A 19,927-nucleotide genomic window follows, 5' to 3' on the forward strand; every position below is an offset into this window, starting at 1 on the left:
TATGCATATATGCATATGGGTCATTTTGGTTGGGCAGCTGTTTTTTATTCGGAAAATTACTTATGGTGGAACTTTTGAATTTCTATGACCAAAAACCAGGTGGTCTAATTTTTAGGACCATCAAATGGTAATCTACAATTTTTGTGACCAAAAACCAAACTAACTAGGAAGAGCCGAGTAAGACTAACTAAGAGAGCATAAATTCACACTTTTTTCCAAAAATACACTTCTTCAAATATTTTTTCCAATATTTTATTTTTGGTAACAACTAATAACTTTACTCATTTTCAAATCAAAGAATCCGGAAAGGTGATTCACTAAAATATTTTACCTCTACGTCCATTCTCTTCCATCTTTCTCTCTTAGTCAATCATCTCTTCTTCATTTCACCATTCTCCTTTTCTCCTATTCACCAAACCAATAAACACTCTAGTTAAAGGTATTTTCTCCAATTAAAATATTACTTTAAAATTTCCTCACAAACTCCAATTTTATTTTATTTTTATTAAAGATTTTGAAGTTATAGAACATGTTTACGTATAAGTAAAAAAATATCTAACGTGTAGGATGTCTTCCACCAGTACAAAGTCACTTATGTGTTATTGCTTGCTTTTTTGGAGGTTGGGTGACTCGCTCTCCAAATGGTACATACACGTACTTACGAAGGAAGTTCAACTGAGGAATTTCTTATTGATCCACTCATGAATTATGATTTATTTGCGAGTGAGGTTTGTGATTGCACAAAGATTGGGAGAGATAGAATTGTTATTAGGTACTCTATACAAAACCATCAACGCCCACCAATTATCATGCGAACGGAAATTGACTACAACAACTTTATCCGTTGTAATGAGGATGCAGTAGATATATATGTCTTTGAAATTGGCGACTGTTCAGATTATATCCATGCCACGATTAGGTACGATTGCATTTATTTATTGATACTTTAGTATCTAATGTTCCTTCTGTTCGTCTAATTGTCATTAGTTTTGGTTGTTGCAGGTCATCTCAAATTGCGGATCCTTCAACTAATGGTGTTCTTAACCAGTCAAGATCTCAAACCATTTCCTCGCATCTTCCACTAGAATTTGTAAGTACGTCGAGTTCTATTGCTAAGGGCAAAACGCTTTTATTGTCATCCATTTAGGCTAAATCACTGACTAAGGTTGGACAATTGTTCTTAACTGGGGTCGAATTTCGATTAAGTTTGAGAAAATTTGCTTTATCACACAAATTTTGTTTTCAATACAAAGATAATGACAAAATTTACATTAGGGCTTGGTGTGACATTGTTGAGTGCAAATGGAAAGCCAGTGCCAGTAGAATTGGAGATACAGATTAGTTTATGATGTACAAATTTGTAGAAGAGCATACACATACTGCAGCAGATAATTTCAATATCGATATGGGCATTTCCAAAAAACTTATTGCAGATATTATTTTAGAAAAAATCCGGGTGACACCTAGTTATTCTCCCTGCCAAATTGTGAAGGATTTCATGCATGACTACGATATAGAATTGCCTTACAAGCAAGCTTGGCGTGCTAAGGAATTAGCGAAGGAGCTAATTAATGGCTATATGGGTGATTCCTACAAGTGGTTGCCCTGGTATTGTGAAAGGAATAAGGAAAGCAATGCTAGGAGTGTTGCAAAAGTTACTTGGGACGAGCAGAACAGGTTTACACAGTGTTTTATTTCATTTTATACATCATTGCATGGGTTTTGAACTGGGTGTTAACCAATATTAGTTATAGATGGTACTTTCTTAAAGGATGGGTTCAAGGGCACTCTTTTATCTGCCATTGCAATAGATGCTGGTAATGGCATGTTTCCAATGGTTTTTGCAGTTGTTGTTGGTGAGACTTATCGTGATTGGCATTGGTTTTTAACAAATTTTATGTTTGCTCTTCAGTATCAGCATGATGATTTTATAATTGTGTTCGATAGACATCAAAACATAATTAGTACTAGTAGTGATGTATTTGGAAGTGTATATATTGCACGCTCATTGTTTTCGACATTTGGAACAAAATGTGTTAGCGCATATTAGAGGTGATCGTTTGGGGCCGCGTATGAAAGATGCTTTAAAGACTGCTCTATGGAAAACAACTTGTGCAAGGTTAGGTGTTGATTACGACCGAGGTTTGAATGAAGTGAATTGCATATCGAGTAACGCATATAGTTATTTGATTGATTAGAAACTGGAGCATTAGGTCGTTTCAAAGTTTCCACAAAGAAGGTTTAACTTGATGACTTCTAACCATGCTGAGTCTTTTAATATAGTTAGATTAGGGAGGCTCGTGACATGCCGATCCTTGCTATGATTGACACCATTAGGATGAAGATGATGAAACTACTAGATGATCGTCGTAAATGTGAATGGGAATACCCTGTGGGACTTTTGATAGATGAAGATCTTCAAGCGAAATTGGATCATTTAGTGGGTTTAACATATACACATTCCTCCACAACTGAATACGAGGTTCGTGGTGGAGAGGTAAACCATTGTGTTAACACGCAAACTAGATCATGCACATGCATGGATTGGCATCACAGTGGATTAATGCGTGCATGCATGCGCAGTACTGAAACGACAAAACTTAGACCCTTACTCCTATGTGGATGATTACTTCAAGAGAGAAGCACAAGAGAAGATATACTCTGAGGGTATTCGACCAATAGTGACTTAGGACATGCCATCTCTTACAGGTGATGAATTTTTAGAACAAGGTGCAAAGTTGAGTCCACAAGTAACTCATTTTTGCCCTGGACGTCGCAAGAAGAGACGTATTGAGTCACAAGATATAGAAAAGAGGCCTCTTCATTGTGGTCGATGTGGATTGGTTGGTCACAATCGCGCAACGTGCATGGCGGCCTTAAATTAGTAATCTTGAAACTAGTTCAATCATTGTTATTTTCATGCTTTAATAAATATTCCCACTCTTTTTGTTGGATTATGGGAGATTCATGTTTCATGTATGTGAATGGTGTAACTAGTTGTTGGTCCTTTGTGGCTGGAGATATGGTACTGGAATTTTATTGCTAGCTATTCTTAGTTTTTGCTTGATGAATATTATAATATTTGAGTACCCATTTATCTATTTTCATTAGGTAGTGGGATTGTTTAATAAATTAAGCAGACAGTACTAAGCTGCCTACTTCGTAAACTAGATTTACCGTCTCTGGAATATTGTAGAGGTACATTTTAGTCACGACCTTACAATCTCGGAGAATAGGGTTTGTATAAGATGTTTGACTGAACTCAGGTTGGTGTTCTGAGCTGCCTACGTATCCAGTTCTCTGATGAACTGGAATCAAGTCAGACGTAGTTCATCTTGAGTGATTGAGTTGGAGATGGAGAGAATGTGAGTCTCCTCTTGAGAATAGAGAAGACACTTCCTTTTGCGCTGTCTTGATGATTGTTTTTACTCCTTCTGTTACGAAGTAATGATTTGTCATTAATAATGTTGTTGACTAGCTTGCAGTGGTTATGTTTCCTAGGTTGTTTGGATGACCTGACCTTAGGTCGTATGCACGACCTACTTGTAGTCTGGACACGTGGTCTACCACGAGTGGTTGAGAGTGGAGGGTATTGACATAGCCCCTTTCTTTATATCATTATTTGTAGAATAGTGGTGTAAAGAAAGATAATAAAGGAGATTGCGTGTCTTACTTGGTTGAAAATGGAGATTGTTGCGAATTGAATTTTCTATGTTTGTAGGTTGGATGTCATTTGTTGCTTAGAGCTTTGTTGGGAGTTGATATAGTAGGTCCTACGTCGTAGTGCGCAAATCATAGCTCGTAGTACGTAGATCGTAAATCGTATGTCGTAGCTCGTAGTTCGTAGATTGGATTTGACTGATAATTAGCCTTTGAGTGGTAATTACAGTTGAATCAAGCTTAACCCTATCAGAGGTTTTAAGTTGATTTGTGGTCCTTTTTGGGGTATCGTGGATTGGATTTGACTGATAATTAGCTTTTGAGTGGTAATTACAGTTGAATCAAGCTTAAGCATGGCGTTGGTGTTAAGTTGATTTGTTCGCCTTTTGGGAGTGTTTTTGTTGATAGTTAGCCTTTTGGGAGGCGTCAATATGGTTGATAGCTAGTCTTTTGGGGGCGTCACTATGGTTGTTTCTCGTTGAGTGTCCTTGATTGCGATCTGACATCATAGTGCGTGGTTCGAACTTGATCCTTAGTAGGGCGTCAAGCTGATTAGTTGATAGCTAGCCTTTTGGGGGCGCTATTATTGTCGTAGATGCCATTTGAGTTGGCTGAATAGTAAGCCTTTTGGGGGCGTTACTATGATCATAGATGCCAATTTGGTTAGCTGATAGTAAGCCTTTTGGGGGAATTACTATATTGATAGTTAGCCTTGAGCTGTCGTGCTTATAGCTAGCCCCCAGTTCGTAGTAGAATCAGCCCTTTGTGAGGGTGTTAATGTTGTTTAGCCCCAATGTTGGAGCTTGGTTGACATGTTTAGATGGCAATAGCTTGTCTCAGTTCGGAGATGTCTATAGCTAGCCCCCATCTTGATTGACTTGTAATAAACTACAAGGAAGAGAGCTTCCATTTTGCAATTCGAGCAACTCACTAGTTTGTAGTATATGCAAATTGTCGAGGAGGAACTGCGTGCTTTGAATTGTTAATTATATCTTGTTCGGGAACACTTAGATGCTTCTCAGTTGGGAATTGTTGATTCCTTAATTCGACAAAGTATTGCTTCCCCTTGATTTGTTATTTCAATTGATGATGGATATGCTGGCAACTTTTTGTGTGTAGTATAACTCCATGGCGAGCGAGCTTTTTTAGATTGATTGACATCATCGACGCGAGTTTTGCGGTGTGGTTAGTCTGGGACAACCTGGAATATTGATGTTCGTTCAAGGTCCAGTGAACTGATGACAACCTGTGTACAAGCTGAACTGACAGTGATTGTGTTTGAGTTGAACTGATAGTTGGAATATTGGTTGCTTCTTCTAGGTTGTAGACCTACTTTGACCTGACTTGAGGATGACTTAATCTGAGGACGACCTAACCTGAGGATGACCTGAGCTGAGGACAACCTAATCAAAGGATGAACTGATATGAGGATAAGCTAATCTTAGGATGACCTGACTTGAGGACGACTTGACTTGAGGACGACTTGAGCTAAGGATGAGCTGATATGAGGACGACCTGTCTTGAGGACCTGAGTTGAGGACGACCTGATCAAAGGATGATCTGATCTGAGGATGACCTAACTTGAGGATGAGCTGATCTGAGGACGACCTGACTTGAGGATGATCTGAGCTGAGGACTACCTAACTTGATGATGACTTGAGCTGAGGATGACCTGATCTGAGGATAACCTGGCTAAGTGATGCAGGAGGATCTGAGCCAGATGATGCTGAGTTGTCAGATTGCACATTGATGGTACTAAAGTATCATGAGTTGGCGGATCAGCGCAAAGATGGCAAGTAATCGTGATATTTAGCTAATCGGAGTAAGTTTAGATGCGTTTTGGTATTTTGGCCATAACTTTGGCTACAGTTGTCAGAATCACGTGTGCGACCCAAATTTGGAAAGCTCTCGGCGGCGCGCATACTGTCACCATCCAGCTATGCTCTATGGTAGCCATTTTCGATGTCAAAATCCACTATTTTCTCTTGCAAATTCATTTTTTTCTATTTTTGTCTGACCTGAGCTGATGATGTGCTAATCTGATGGACGACTTGGCTGAAGATGACTTGGAGGAGGACAAACTAGAGAAGGATGACCTGGCTAAGGACGACTTGGCTGAGGACAACATGACTGATGACGACCTGGCTGATGGACGACTTGGCAGAGGTCTTTGCATGAGATCTGGCTGAGGTTTTAAATATAGCTCTATGATGAGTTGTGTTAGTGTGCACTTCTCCTCATTGATATAGGTCCATAGATTAACATGCTCTGAAATTTATGTTTGAGATTGGTTGAACCAACACTTTAGTTGACCTGGTAAGGAGCGACCTGTAAGTTGGATTCCTGGATCTATATTGTCACCGATTCGCCGTAAAGGAACGTGTGACATGGTAGTAGTTGCAACCCTTGGGTTGGTACTAGATCGACTGCAAGTGATCTGTAAGTATGAAGTATATCTTGCAACATAGAAGTGTGCACAGATTATCTGAACTGATCCAAAGATTAAAGATTAATATAAATGAAAGATAGTTGAATGTAGACTTATCTCTTAGAACGTTGACTTTTCGCTTGCTGCCATTGATAGTTGAATGGAAGAATGCTGATTGTTCTTCTCTGGTGGTTTTACCAAGTTTCGTGGGCTTGAGAAAATAGTGTGAATGCTTTTTCAAGAAAACGAACCGGCAGACGGCGCCAATGTAGAGGTACATTTTAGTCACGACCTTACAATCTCGAATAATAGGGTTTGTATAAGATGTTTGACTGAACTCAATTCGGTATTCTGAGCTGTCTACGTATCCAGTTCTCTTATGTACTATTGGAATCAAGTTAGACATAGTTCATCTTGAGTGATTGAGTTGGAGATGGAGAGAATGTGAACCTCCTCTTGAGAATGGAGAAGATGCTTCCTTTTATAGGCGTAGATCCCCACTTTTGCGCTGTATTGATGATTGCTTTTACTCCTTCAATTACGAAGTAATGATCTGTCATTAATGATGTTGTTGACTAGCTTACAGCGGTTACGTTTCCTAGGTCGTTTGGACGACCTGACCTCAGGTCGTATGCACGACATGCTTGTAGTTTGAACATGTGGTCTGCCACGAGTGGTTGAGAGTGGAGGGTACTGACAAATATCATGGCATCAAACAATATTATAATATAAATTTTGAACAAATTTGGTTGATCTGCACAGAGCTGTTACACGTTACCCCGTTGGTTATCCTTGCTCGTTAGTTACATTAATCCTTGTGTCATTGAACAGTACCACTTGTAGAATGTCTTTTGCTTGATATATTGTGCAATGGTACAGGACTATATGGCCAAGGAGCAAATAGTTTTTGTGAACTTCTGCAAAATCGTGTGAGTCAATGTGAAAATAGATCTCTGTAATATTACATGCATGTCTTGAATGCTGGAGTTTAACCTCTATGATAGTAGCGAAAATTTGCCTCCGATTCCGTGAGCCGCCACGATATTTTGTGCTTCTATCCTTCTATCAGCACTCAACATATCCGTAGTCTAAAAGTTGCCAATTATGCAGCTTCTTTTTGTTTATAGCAATTCTAGAGTACGCCTGCTGCACCGGTACGCATGAATTTGGGCCCTTGCATAGTACTTCGTGATGCAATACACATGCACCTTTTGCTGTGATGAGTGACCTACATTAACTATACCACTCTCTCTCCTGCGCACACTAGATTTTCTCTTTTGGTTATACGTGGCTATAGTAACCAAATCGGGCTAAGGAAATGGATAATATATATTAGGTATAAATGATGCAGCATTTATTATGTGGAGGGTATTTTTGGGAAAAAAACAATAATAAACACTTCATTGCATTAATATAACTGGGATCCTTGGTTAGTTTGGTTTTTGGTAACGAAAATTGTATATTACCATTTGACTGGTCATAAAAGTTAGACCACCTGGTTTTTGGTCATAGAAATTTGACAGTTCAGCCTATAGGTAATTTTCCGTTTTTTATTTAGCGTAAGGGGTAAACTTGACATTTTACGTCCCTGTCTGGCCTTTTCGGTAATTTTGAAATTAGGTTGCTTTTTCAAGTCATTTAAAGTAAACATTTGTCCTCACCGCTTGTTCTCATTACAAATTATACAAATTCAAACTTTAAGTGACATGTGTGCTCACTTTTACATATTCAAATTATTCATCACATCCCATTAGGTTGAGTCTAATGGTTGTCCACTTTCTATCTTCATTCCTCAAAAAAAGGGTCGCGGTATTGACACCCCATAAAATGGAACTAGCATCCCTTTCCCTAAATCTGTGGTACTAGCACCCCTCCATTTAATAAGACATTATTTTCCATACACCCCACCATCCAAAGCACCCCCACCCCACTTTTTGGAAATGACCACAACACAAAACAAAAAAGAAAAAAAAGAAAAGAAAAAGGAACTGGTGACTACTTCTTCTTCAAAATAGAAAACATTGGCGCTCTCTCCCGCTCCTCTTAATTTGCACCTTTCATCTTCTTTTTCAATTTCAATTTGGACATTTCGGTATTCATATACTCCTCTTGTCATTCATTCAATTTCTTTTTCAATTTCGACTTTTATTCTTCGCAATTTGTTATGTAAATTAAGTTGGGTAATTGTTCTTATGGTTTCTTGTAAATTAAATTGGATAAATTTGAAAAAACTAATTTGTATATTTGAAAAAACTTTAATTGTTTATTTTTAGTTTACAGTTTAGTTAGAGATTTACAGTATCGCCAGTTTCATAAAAATTTGTATTAATTGTTACTCTGCAATGGGGTTTGAATTTTTAGTGTTTGAATTTTTAGATATTCTTGGTTTAATGTTGATTTAAATTATTGTAAAGTGCATTGTTGTTTTTGATTAAATGCGTAAAAGAACTTCGAGCGATTGCGTAGATGAATTTGTTGATTATTTTGGATTGAAATGAAGTTGGTTTTGGTTGTATGAAATATAAGTTGGATAAAGTGCGTTAGATGTTTGATGAAATGCCTAAAATGATGTTTTTCTTGTAATTTTTTTTTGAGTTTGGTTTTATTGAAACTAAATAGATGTTGCATTTTTTGCTAAATATATATCGAATGTTTGAATTTTTTTATTTCATTTTAAATAATTGTAATGATGTTGTTTATACTGCATATCATTTCAAATCTGTTAAAGAATAAACTATGATTAGTTGTATGATTTTTGTAGTGATGCCTCCTAAAACTAGAGGTGCAAAGGCTTCCCAAGTACAACCTAGTGCTACAAAGTTGTCAAGAGCCAACAAGCAACCTCAAACTGCTTCTTTCTGTAAAAACCACAATCGAAGAAAGCGGGATAAGAATGTTATTGAAGAAGAAATTCCAAGTGTTTCTTTTTTTGAGGAAGAAAATTTTGAAGAAAGCAATTCCATAGACTCTCAAGAAGGGGTTCAAGAATACTCTGACAAAACTTTTATACTTTCTTTGAAAAAGAAGAAGGAAAAAGCCAAGGGTCCCGATGTAAGAGAAGAATATCCCAAAGAGGGTTCATTCCCTGGAGGCCCAACGACAATGATAGATGATAGAGATTCTATTTTGAGGTGGTATTATGAGCATGTATATTTCCTTGTATGGTTGGGAAAGGTGTGTTACTTATGCAATAAGGTATTTGTTTTATTATATATAACTCATTTGTGTTCGTTGTAATGAGAAAATACGTGTTTTGTAAGAGCGCGGAGTATTGAAAACTCACCAACACACAATGAAGATGTTGGCATGGGTTGTGGAGGGAAAATGCACAACATTTTGGCAAAAGGTTAAAGATTTAGACCTTTCCCCTTTGTTGCTCACCTATAGGTATGTTAACAGAGTCATTCTTTGTGCTTTCATCGAGAGATGGCATTGTGAGACAAACAACTTTCATCTCCCATTTTGAGAAATGACAATCACTCTGGACGATATTAAACAACTTTCTGGGTTTCAATTAGGGGTGAAGCGTTGGTTGGGAAAGTCAATATTAAAAAGGCATATGCTAAACAATTACTAGTGCAAGGGTTATCTCTAGCAGTAACAGAAGCTGAGATAGATGAAAAGTTAGACGATTGCGGTGGTGCTGGTAAGGCTATGTCTTTGGGTTGGCTTAGTTCTAAGTTGGCGGGAAAGGAAAATAGTAAAGATAGCGAAATAATTGATAATTGTGTGAGGGGTTATTTCTTATTATTGCTTGGATGTGTACTCTTCCCAAATAAGTCTGGTGATAAAATATTTGTGGCATACATGAAGTTTTTGTTGAATTTGGAAAAAGTGAAAGATTATGCTTGGGGTATGTCTGGCGGAGTGTATTTGTACAAGCAACTAAGCCTTGCTTCTTAGCATGACGTAAGACAATTTTGTGGTATTGCAGCTTTGGTTGAGGTATGTGTTAAAATGTTTTCTATTTTTATTTTTTTGATATTTTGTAGCAGTGGTTGTGGTATGACTTAAATATTTTCAGGCATGGGTGTATGAGCATTTTCCTTGCTTCTGGCCCCCTTATAATTCTAAATGTACTATAGACATGCCACTCATGAAAAGGTGGCTCGTTGGGATCAGTACAGGTGATATCATGACAAGTTTGGTTTCAGTTCGAGAGGAGCTTGATGAGTTGGAAGCAAGAGATGTAAGATTTAAATTCCATATATATTAAAAATCATGTTGGATTGTATAGATGTGCCTTTTTAAATATCAATTGTGATTTTCTTTTGTAGGTAACTTGGGATCCTTATAGAGACGTGCGGGCATCTTTTTCTTTTGATGAGGTTTTGTTCTTTAGTGGATACCTTTGTTGTCTTGATGATTTGGCGGCTTATCACCTAGATCAGGTATTGCGCCAATTTGGTAGGGTTCAAGGTATTCCACTCAAGCAACTTATATAGGAGCTTGACACGAGTACTCCTCATAATTAAAAAATCATTTACCCAAACATTCACTGGTCACAGTGGTTTAACCATGTCTTAAACGAGACAATGCGTGGAACGGATGTTGTTGATTCTTCATACTGCAATCCCAAATATATCGAGTTGTATTACAGTGTTAACCACCCTCGTGTTCAAAATCCTGTTAGGTGCTCTGGATTGTTCAAACGCGTTTCAATGGTTGCTCGACCTACCTATGATGAGTTGGTATGTGTTGTTTTTTTTTTTTTTTTTTTACCTCTGTGTTTCGTGTGAAATTTCTCTTTCATTACTTTTTTTTTCATGTTTGCTTAACATGTGAATGCAATCAAGTAGTAATGGACCATGTTCATTTTGGGTGTATATTATTCTTGCTTGCTTGTCAAATCGGTTTCGGCGAAACTCTATTCAGATGAGTGGATTCTTTTGTTTTATTTGCTAAAATTGAATTGGGGTTAATAAAAAGTTCCTAAAAATTTAGGAACTTGGGTTTGTAGAGTTTGATGTTATGATATAGGAGTTGATGTTATGATAAATAGAATGAGTTAGTTTTGTTTGTCTCTCATTCTGTGGCCTTTAGAATGAGTTAGCTGATGTTATGGAAAGAAGTCAATTTAAAGCACTAATTTTGTTCTTTGATCGGAGGTCTTATAGATCTTCTTCAGTGCCATCTCACTTAATGCTAACCGAGCATTCAAGCAATAGCGCTCATCAGGGTGGGTTGCTTGGGTTAGCCAATAAAGTCTTAGCGCGCAAAGGCATAGAGCTTACACACATGCTTAGTTACATAACAAATTCAAAGAGTGTAGTTAGCAGCCCTCGCTATGGGGATTCGGCTTAGTAACCATCTCCGTCCACCTTTTCGGCTTAGGTTACTCAGTCAACAGACTCAGCTTAGGGTTCCAAACCAGCCCTATGGTTTAAGAAGAGCTTCCAAAAGGAGTTGGTGATGTTAAACACCGATAAGAATTCATTCTAACTAGTAGCTAATCATTACACACAAGAAAGTAAGAGTTCCGGTTTCCATTTAGTCTACGGTCTCCCCACCGGCATTAGTACAGTGAGGAATGAACGGACTCAAATACAGTTGTCAGGTCCGACTTCTAAGGAATGAGAATCGGCATTGTTCCTGCCGTGAGAGCTTGACTGATGCTATTCTACCTTGCCTTTTTATTTACTGATGTAAAGTAGGAACACCCACTTAGAGGTTTTCGAACGGTCACGCTTTACCACGATGTGTCATTGGTAGGGGGCTATGAGCTAAGCTATACTTGTAATCAAAGGCTGACCCTGCAGAGAACCATCTAATGTTGTACTAGACTAGCTACTGTATGACACAAAAAAAAGCACTTAAAGGGAGTGCTTGGTGAATCCAAACGCTTGCGTGAAGCATCTGTTCCGCTTTATCCTTAACTCATTTTATGTAAAAAAATCATTTATCCATTGGTTATACTTAGGTTTTGAATCATTGTTGGAATCCTTAGGTTATACTTTGATTTTGAATATTTTTGGTATTTCATATATACTATGGTTTTAGGAAGTGAACTATTTGCTTTATTCTCAATCTGCCATGCCGACATACAACAGCTAGTTGACTGACTTTCCCATATTCAAATGATTCGAAATTTTTATGGTAGATATAAGACATGTAGACGAAACACATATCCAAAAATCATATCATTTGGGTGTGGGTGGAGAAAGATATGAGCTCCATAAGTCTACGCGTCAAAAATTTGCGCTTCAGGAACAGTTTCTGTGCACTGTATTACAGTCTAGTTTTTATATAGTTTGGATGAGAGTTTGGTGTTCAGGAAAACATAAAAAAGTAAGGTTTGCGAGTATGCTTTCCATCCCAATTGGCCTCATTGCATTCTGAGGCCTATAGAATTAGTTATGATGTCTAGAAGTTTGGATGGCAGAAAACAGTGCGTCAAAAATCAGTTTCTGCGTTATGTGTTCGAGCCTAGTTTTAATATATTTAGAATGAGATTGAGAGTTTTTGTAAAACATAAGCAAGTAAGTTATATGTGTTAGCTTTTCAACGCAAAAAGCCTCGTTTCTTTTGGATACATGTGGAAAGAGTTGTACCATTTGGAAAATAGCTCTTCAGAAATCAAGTTTGCTGAAAATCAAGATTTTTACCATTTTTGACTTAAGTTTTCTTCTAGATGGGGCTGAGATTTTGTCGTAAGTTAAATCGTGTTATGAAGATTTTTTGAGTGGGAATCCGCTTTGGAAATCTAAACAGGAACTATAATATTTTGAGTCTAGATTCTAATATAATTTGTCCCCATGCAATTGTGAGTTACAGAGATAAATTTGAATTTAAAGAAAGTTTCATGTCTTTTTTTTGGAAGTTGGCTTACGGACAACTTTTACCTTTTTGTGTTTTGAGAAATATATGTTTGGCCTAGACTTTTAGCTTGTCTTTATTTTATTGATCATATATTCAAATTTTTGTCTACTTTTAGATCCTATTCTTGTCATGGTTTATTTTTTCTTCTAAAGTATATGAATTGATGAAATTGCAGATTTCTCGTATATCAAAAGCAAAGAGCATTTTCAAGACTGTGATGGATGGGGAAGTGCTATTGCGCAAATAACTGAAGCATACCAAATACTTAAGATTGATGATTCTTCTGCGTCTTCTGCATCCAAAGATCCGGTTTATGGTTCTTCTGCGTCTTCTATATCCAAAGATCCGGTTCATGATTCTTCTGTGTCTTTGTATCTACAGATCTGGTTGGTGGTCCTAAGTATGAAGGTTGTGCTGCGGTTGTTTAGAATGATGGCAGTCCTGTGAATGTGATGAAAAGAAAGACTACAGGTCCAGGTCCAACGAACTCAAGGTCGAGGGTGAGGTCGAGGTCGAGGTTGAAGTTGAGGTAGTAGAAAGAAAAAGTTCTGATGAGTGTTGGAATATGTAATGGTGCACAAAACTTGGGCTCTTCAAATATTTGCGAAACTTGTTTTCACGTATGATAGATTTTATGATTTAATGTTAAAAATATAGACGAAACTCTGCTAAAATTTGTTCTTGATATGAAAAGTGTTGGAATATTGTGCAGTTCCTTTTAAAGTGTTTGAAGCGTAAATACCAAACATAACAAATTCTAATCCGCCATGAAAAATTCTAATCCAAACTCTCAATTTAATAAACCAAGGATAAGCTTCTTGATTTAAGAATGTCTTAAAAAAGTTGGGATCTTATTCTGCTTACGGAAAACTAGCCTCAAGTCTTTTGGATTAGGAGCTTGCTATTTTGAGTAAAAAATGAGCTACGGCAGTTGATTGTCGTCCATGTGGTCTTTAGGCGGCACCCTTATGTCGCAGGTTTGTTCTGTTGGCGGCATCTGGTTGCCGTGGCATTATAATAGGGGTTCGATCATTTTCAAGTTAAAAATGAGCTACAACAGTTCATTATCGCCCATGTGGTCTTTTGGCGGAACACTTGTGCTGTGGGTTTGTTCTGCTAGAGACACCTTGTTGCCGTGGCATTCTAGTAGGGGTTCGATCATTTTCAAGTAAAAAATGAGCTACAACAGTTGATTGCCGTCCATGTGGTCTTTTGGCGGCACACTTGTGTCGTGGGTTTGTTTTGCTAGTGGCACTTGGCTGCCGTGGCATTCCAACAAAGGTTCGATCATTTTCAAATTAAAAACGAGCTACGACAGTTGATTGCCGTTCATGTGGTCTTTTGGCTGCACCCTTGTGCCGTGGGTTTGTTCTGCTGCCAGCACCTGGCTGCGTGGCATTCCAACAAAGGTTCGATCATTTTCAAGTTAAAAAGTGAGCTACGACGGTTGATGGCCGTCAGTGTGGTCTTTTAGCGGCACCCTTGTGCTGCGGGTTTGTTCTGTTGGCGGCATTTGGCTGTCGTGGCATTCCACTAGGGGTTCGATCATTTTCAAGTAAAAAATGAGCTACGACAGTTGATTGTCGTCAGTTTTCCACGTTTATGAGTTGCCGTGAGATTCAATCTTCTTCGGTAGGTGCCTGTTGTCAATTAATCTATCTCACAGTAGGTACCTGTCATGAGTGCTTGTTTTGATACATTTTAAAGTGTTAATTTTTTATACTCTTAAACTTAACAAGGTAGAGATATACAAGTGTTTTCCTTCAAATTTCATAGTTAATAAACAAAGTAAAGATGATTAACATTTGAATATATTCATAAACACACTCGATCTCTTCTGCATTTAACATTTGAATCCATAAACATGCGTGCAATCTTAAAATCGAGTATCACTTGGTCATTTGGTCATTTATATTGTTCCATTTCGATAATTCATATGGGGTTTGCTTGGTACAATTCAATCTTAGCGAGGTGAAAGACATTAAATCTGTGACATTTGCAAACACATGCACACTATATTTTTTGATACTCTTAAACTTAACAACATAAAGATATGTAAGTGTTTTCCTTAAAATTCAACGTTTAATCAACAAAGTAAAGATGATTAACATTTGATCTTCACTTTTTCATTACATTCTCGTCATTCCAAAAAATTACAAGTAACCACCATTTACACAAAATTATAAGTAACCACCATTTACACAAAATTACAAGTAGCCACCATTCAAAAAACGTTACAAGTAAACATCATTTTACAAAAGTTTAGCCTTACATTCACTGAAAAACTACATCAAATCGTCATCATCATCATCAATGTCAGATAGGATAATTGCATAGTGTTCAACTCCAACATCTGTCAGAAGTTGAAGGTTCCTAAAAGCCTCCGTGTATGCATCGACTCTAGGTAATGCCCAATCTCTCCATTCACCACCTCCTTGAAAAACAAAATCTCTCCATGAAGTCACAGGTCTAGGGAATAGACAATTCTGGTAGAGTTTTACATTGACATAATGGTTATTGTCTTTGTCGCACAAAACAATAACCATTATGTCAATGTAAAACTCTACCAGAATTGTCTATTTCCTAGACCTGTGACTTCATGGAGAGATTATTGTCTTTGTCGCACAAAACACCAATTATTTTAGGATTACGTGAAGGACTTGGGTGCAATGGAAGGAAAGAATGTATGCCACTATGGGGGATAAAAAACTAAAACCACGTTATACTTACTAGCAATTAAATAACTGGTTTCGGGCATCAACATATATTTCGAGGAATAACACGGGCTTTTATACCAATCGATGATGTACGAAGTTTTGAGGCTCCATCATCGTGCCACATTTTATCATATAAATCGTGCCTCCATGTGTCAATCTCTTCAACCAAGTCTTGCCTCACTTGTATCCACCCCATCTCCTTATCAAATCCCATACCAACTGCAACTACCCGAAAACCACATTTTCCATCACCGCTCACAATTTCAAAATCTTCTACATATTGGCGAAAAGATTTATGCACAAGTGGAAGATATTTTTCTTTCGTACTTATCGGAGCAACATGATTCTTTGGAGCTTTTTCAAAGCAACAACCTTTTTCGGAGCAACAATATTTTGTGAAGCCTTCTTCAGAGATTCCTTAGGAGCTTTCTGCACTGAAGATATTTTTCACTTTTTCGGAGCATGTTGCACAGAAGCAACTGATTCATTGGTTGGTACTATAAGAGGTATCAATCTCTCCCAAGCCGAAGGATATCTTTTTGTTGAGTCTTCATCTTTACTTTCATTTTTCGTTGACCCTTTAGTTTTTTTGCCAAGACTACCAACCGGTCTTCCCGTTGGTTTCACTTTTCTTTGAGGAGGGATCAACAAAGTATTTTGCGAACAACTTATTTCCCTCAATCTTTGCAACAATTTTTTTTTTCTGATCCACAAAAGAATTTTGGTAATGGTCAACAAACAAAGCAAATTCATCTTTGTAGTCTAGGTCACCTCAATCAATTGGGTTAGGTGTTGCACTTAGCTTCTCCCAAAATGGGTGAATCAGATTCATAGTAAGCTTTTCCCCCCTCTTAGAAAGACCATTCAATGAATGGGCACATGGTAACCCATGTGTGCGACGGAGAACACAACCACACTTTTTTGCAGAACTTCCTACATTTTCACATCTTTCTCTTTCTTCAAGCAATAGATCCATCGCTTTCCTTGACACAAAGCCTCAAATTTCACTAAACAAAGCAATCATATGTGCATGCTTAATGTTGTTTATGCTTTGCTAAAATGAAGCTCTAATTTTGATAACTTGAGCAACGACATTAGGATGGATCAATTCCCACATGTCAAGGAATGTATGATTTTTTCTTCCATTCAAGTTTTGCTTTAGTAAAGCTTGTGCACCTTCGGCTCGGTTTGTGGTTTTCTCACCAAAGTTCACGCAACGATTTGACCAAGCATAAAAAATCTCTGCAAGACATCCATGTGTTTTGAAGATAATCAATCAAATCTGGAAACTCCTTGAACTTCTCGACAATATAATTTTATTGCCACTCCACCTCCGCATCAGTTGTAGAACTTACTAATACGATCCCATAAACTAGAAATTTTTTGGCACGATTCCACATTAGGAAGCTCTTTTCTTGTCCTATGTGCAACATTCATATTTATGTAAAATCGGCACACCAATTTAGTAACTTGAGGGAAAACAACTTCCAAAGCTTTCATTAAAGCAGCATCAGCACAGTTAGCATTACCAAAGGTGTCAAGCCATCTAACATTAACTTAAATTTCTCTAGTGTCCAACTAAAGTCATATGTAGTTTCTCTCTGCATTAGACAATAAAATGCCGAAAAAGTCTTGTGAGTAGGGGTGACACCTACTATCTCGAATAGTGGGTAGTCATGCATATTCATCTTGTAGGTGGCATCCATGATGAAGACATATGGGAAACACTTGGACAAAGATATGTTGTCTGGATGCACCCAACACAAATCCCTAACCTCATTTGTACTGTCTACACATCTAACATGGTGAATATAGCCTTCCTGAGAAATCAAATGTAAAAGCTGTTGCATTTCTGTTCTACCTGCCATGACTTCTACTTTGTTTTTCTTGCGAAAGTTGTATGAAGTTTGTACGGTTGATGTATTATCTGGAAAATTTTCATTAAGGTTCTTAAGAGTATTCTTGGGTCTCATCCCTGCTTTCATCAAATCAGCGACTAAAGCTTTCTCTTCAACTCTTAATCTATTGGCATATGAGTGGCCCTCTAGCTGTACAGCAACAGAATGATTGTGACGACCAAAAACCACCTCAATTTTCCAACAATCTTTTGAATAAGGAACAAAAACTCCTCTTATTTTTAATCAACAACCACACTGTCTCGTTCCCGCATTTCTCTTCCTCTTGCTTGATTTTCTTTACCATTTTTTTTTCACATGCACTCGATACTCACCAGAGCGCTGACATTCCAAAAAAATTCTTGGAGTCCTTCCACTGGTATTTAGATCCGACCTCCCAGTAACAATAATCATGCCCAAACCTCTCCCCACTTGTTGGACCCAATTCACCATTTCTTTATGAGATGGGAACACCTAAATTCGCCAAACAAAAAATCACATGTAATAATATCATTAACTCAGATAAAGCAAACATTTCTTTGATTAATAAACTAAAATTTTATGGCTTACCACATCTGTAACAAATGAATCACTAAAATCTGGGTATTCCATCCCGCTACTTTGATCATGGAGCTCATCATTCGAAACATCTTGTTAATTCGATAAAATATAGAAATAAAGAAAGTGATACATTGGCAAATAAAAAAAAACAATTATGACCAAACTTGAGAAACTAGCAAATCCTCTTCAATCTTCATAAATTCACTTGTATACTCATTCGCTGGTAACTAAAAAGCAATAAAATAAAAATGATTAAAAAAGTTATAAATTCACATGTTTTGTGCTTGTCACGCCCCGAGACCCAACACACATCCCGAGGACGTGGAATGAATCTCGAGGCAGACACCTATCCCGATTCTACCGAAATTTCGGCAGAGTTTCCTTTGTTTGATCGACGTTCGTAAACCCTAAAAACCTGTCATAACCTGTCATAAACCCTGGACATCTTATAATTCCCTTCCAACAACCATACATACATCCAACAACCATATATACTACACTTAACTCTAACTACTACAGGGATATGACGATATAACTACAACACAAGGAGAACCGTTGCCAAATACGATTATTACATCAAAATGACCTAGCTCTCTATATATACAACAAAAGAAACTAGTCTCTTTCTATACAACCAAAGGAAAAGAGCTAGGCTCATTATATACAGCAAAAGAATAACCTAGGTCATCTCTATACAGTCCAAATATAACCTTGACTCTGCCTCTCGTCAAGCATAAGGGAATCCTCCCAAATCCCCATAACCCTCCTCGCTAGGGTTAGGAAAAGCCTCCTCCGCAACTGGCTCGTCTGAAATGTTAGGTAGGATGAGCAAACAACTATGCCCAGTAGAAACGCACATAACCAATAATAGTTTACTTATAGAAAACATTTAAAACATGCAGGGTTTCTATAATAGTATTCAAATATTGTGACTATGTATATATACATCACTAACTAGCATAAATCACATCGGCATGCTTCATTGATATACAAAATATAGTTTTCACAATCAGCATACAACTATCGTGGGCATTTGTGATCCTATTAGAATGGTGAGGGTACGACCGGTACTTTTCGGCCACAGTAAGGCAATCTCGTTCAAGATTTCCCAAAGGTGAACCATGCACCGATTGTTTTCCTGATTTTTTACCGAGGAGCTGAAATGCCGTTGTTGTGTTTCAGACACACAAAATCCCCAAAGCTTTTAGGGCTCGGGTGGGCCTCGTGACCACGACCCCCATACGGCTGTCACCTAACTTTACGGTGGTCAACCGCTCGACGACCGCAGATCGCTTTCGGGATCGACACATATCCGTGGAGTGGACTAAACTCTCACTCCTCGCGTCTAAACCTCATCGAGGTAACATGTAACCCCACTCAAGCTAATCACCATACAGCGTGACACTACAAGCATGGTTATCTAGAAAAGTAGAAAAGGAATTCCCGGACTACATCCAGTGATGCATCCCTTTAAAGGTGGCCCACCACCTCGAAAGGTGTACACCACGTTTGAATCCTAGAGTTTAATCGCCGTCTCCGAAATGCGACAACAGTTCCTTCTTTATAGGAATTCACGGTTCCTTTTCTAAATCCCTCGTGATAAACATAGTAATATCTATATATATATATACTGTATGATACCGATTGTTTTCAAATACTCTAGTTACATATCTAGTTTTTCTTTTAAAACCGTTGATTATATAGGTGTGAGTTCCCGGATTTTAAATCGAAAGGTAACAAACCTATGACTCCCAAACGGGCGGCCATAATAAATAACAACCGATGATTCCTAAACGGCTTAATCATCGTGAAATAATATTCGACCATCCGGGACCAATCGTAACTTC

The 19,927-nt window shown here is 37.7% G+C and overlaps 1 protein-coding gene across 6 annotated transcripts; it reads left to right on the forward strand.

Annotated features, from left to right (window-relative positions):
- Positions 1–301: 301 nt before the first annotated feature.
- LOC147523418 (uncharacterized) lies at positions 302–13,611 on the forward strand. Of its 6 annotated transcripts, XM_086598506.1 has the most exons (7): positions 302–439; positions 621–919; positions 1,003–1,090; positions 8,850–10,277; positions 10,366–10,479; positions 10,722–10,779; positions 13,083–13,611. In XM_086598506.1, exons 4-6 carry the CDS (start codon positions 10,176–10,178, stop codon positions 10,770–10,772), a joined length of 267 nt encoding a protein of 88 aa, XP_086454632.1. In that variant the 5' UTR covers positions 302–439; positions 621–919; positions 1,003–1,090; positions 8,850–10,175; the 3' UTR covers positions 10,773–10,779; positions 13,083–13,611. The 6 variants fall into 6 exon arrangements, 5 of the variants coding, with proteins under 5 accessions (XP_086454632.1, XP_086454627.1, XP_086454621.1 ...); XM_086598510.1 differs by lacking the exons at positions 302–439; positions 621–919; positions 1,003–1,090 and adding an exon at positions 1,518–1,677 and having other exon boundaries at positions 8,850–10,033; positions 10,113–10,277; XM_086598501.1 differs by lacking the exons at positions 10,366–10,479; positions 10,722–10,779; positions 13,083–13,611 and adding an exon at positions 1,493–1,677 and having other exon boundaries at positions 8,850–9,347.
- Positions 13,612–19,927: the final 6,316 nt, after the last annotated feature.

Source organism: Coptis chinensis, chromosome 1 (genome assembly GCF_015680905.1).
Source record: "Coptis chinensis isolate HL-2020 chromosome 1, ASM1568090v1, whole genome shotgun sequence".
NCBI classification, from domain to species: domain Eukaryota; kingdom Viridiplantae; phylum Streptophyta; class Magnoliopsida; order Ranunculales; family Ranunculaceae; genus Coptis; species Coptis chinensis.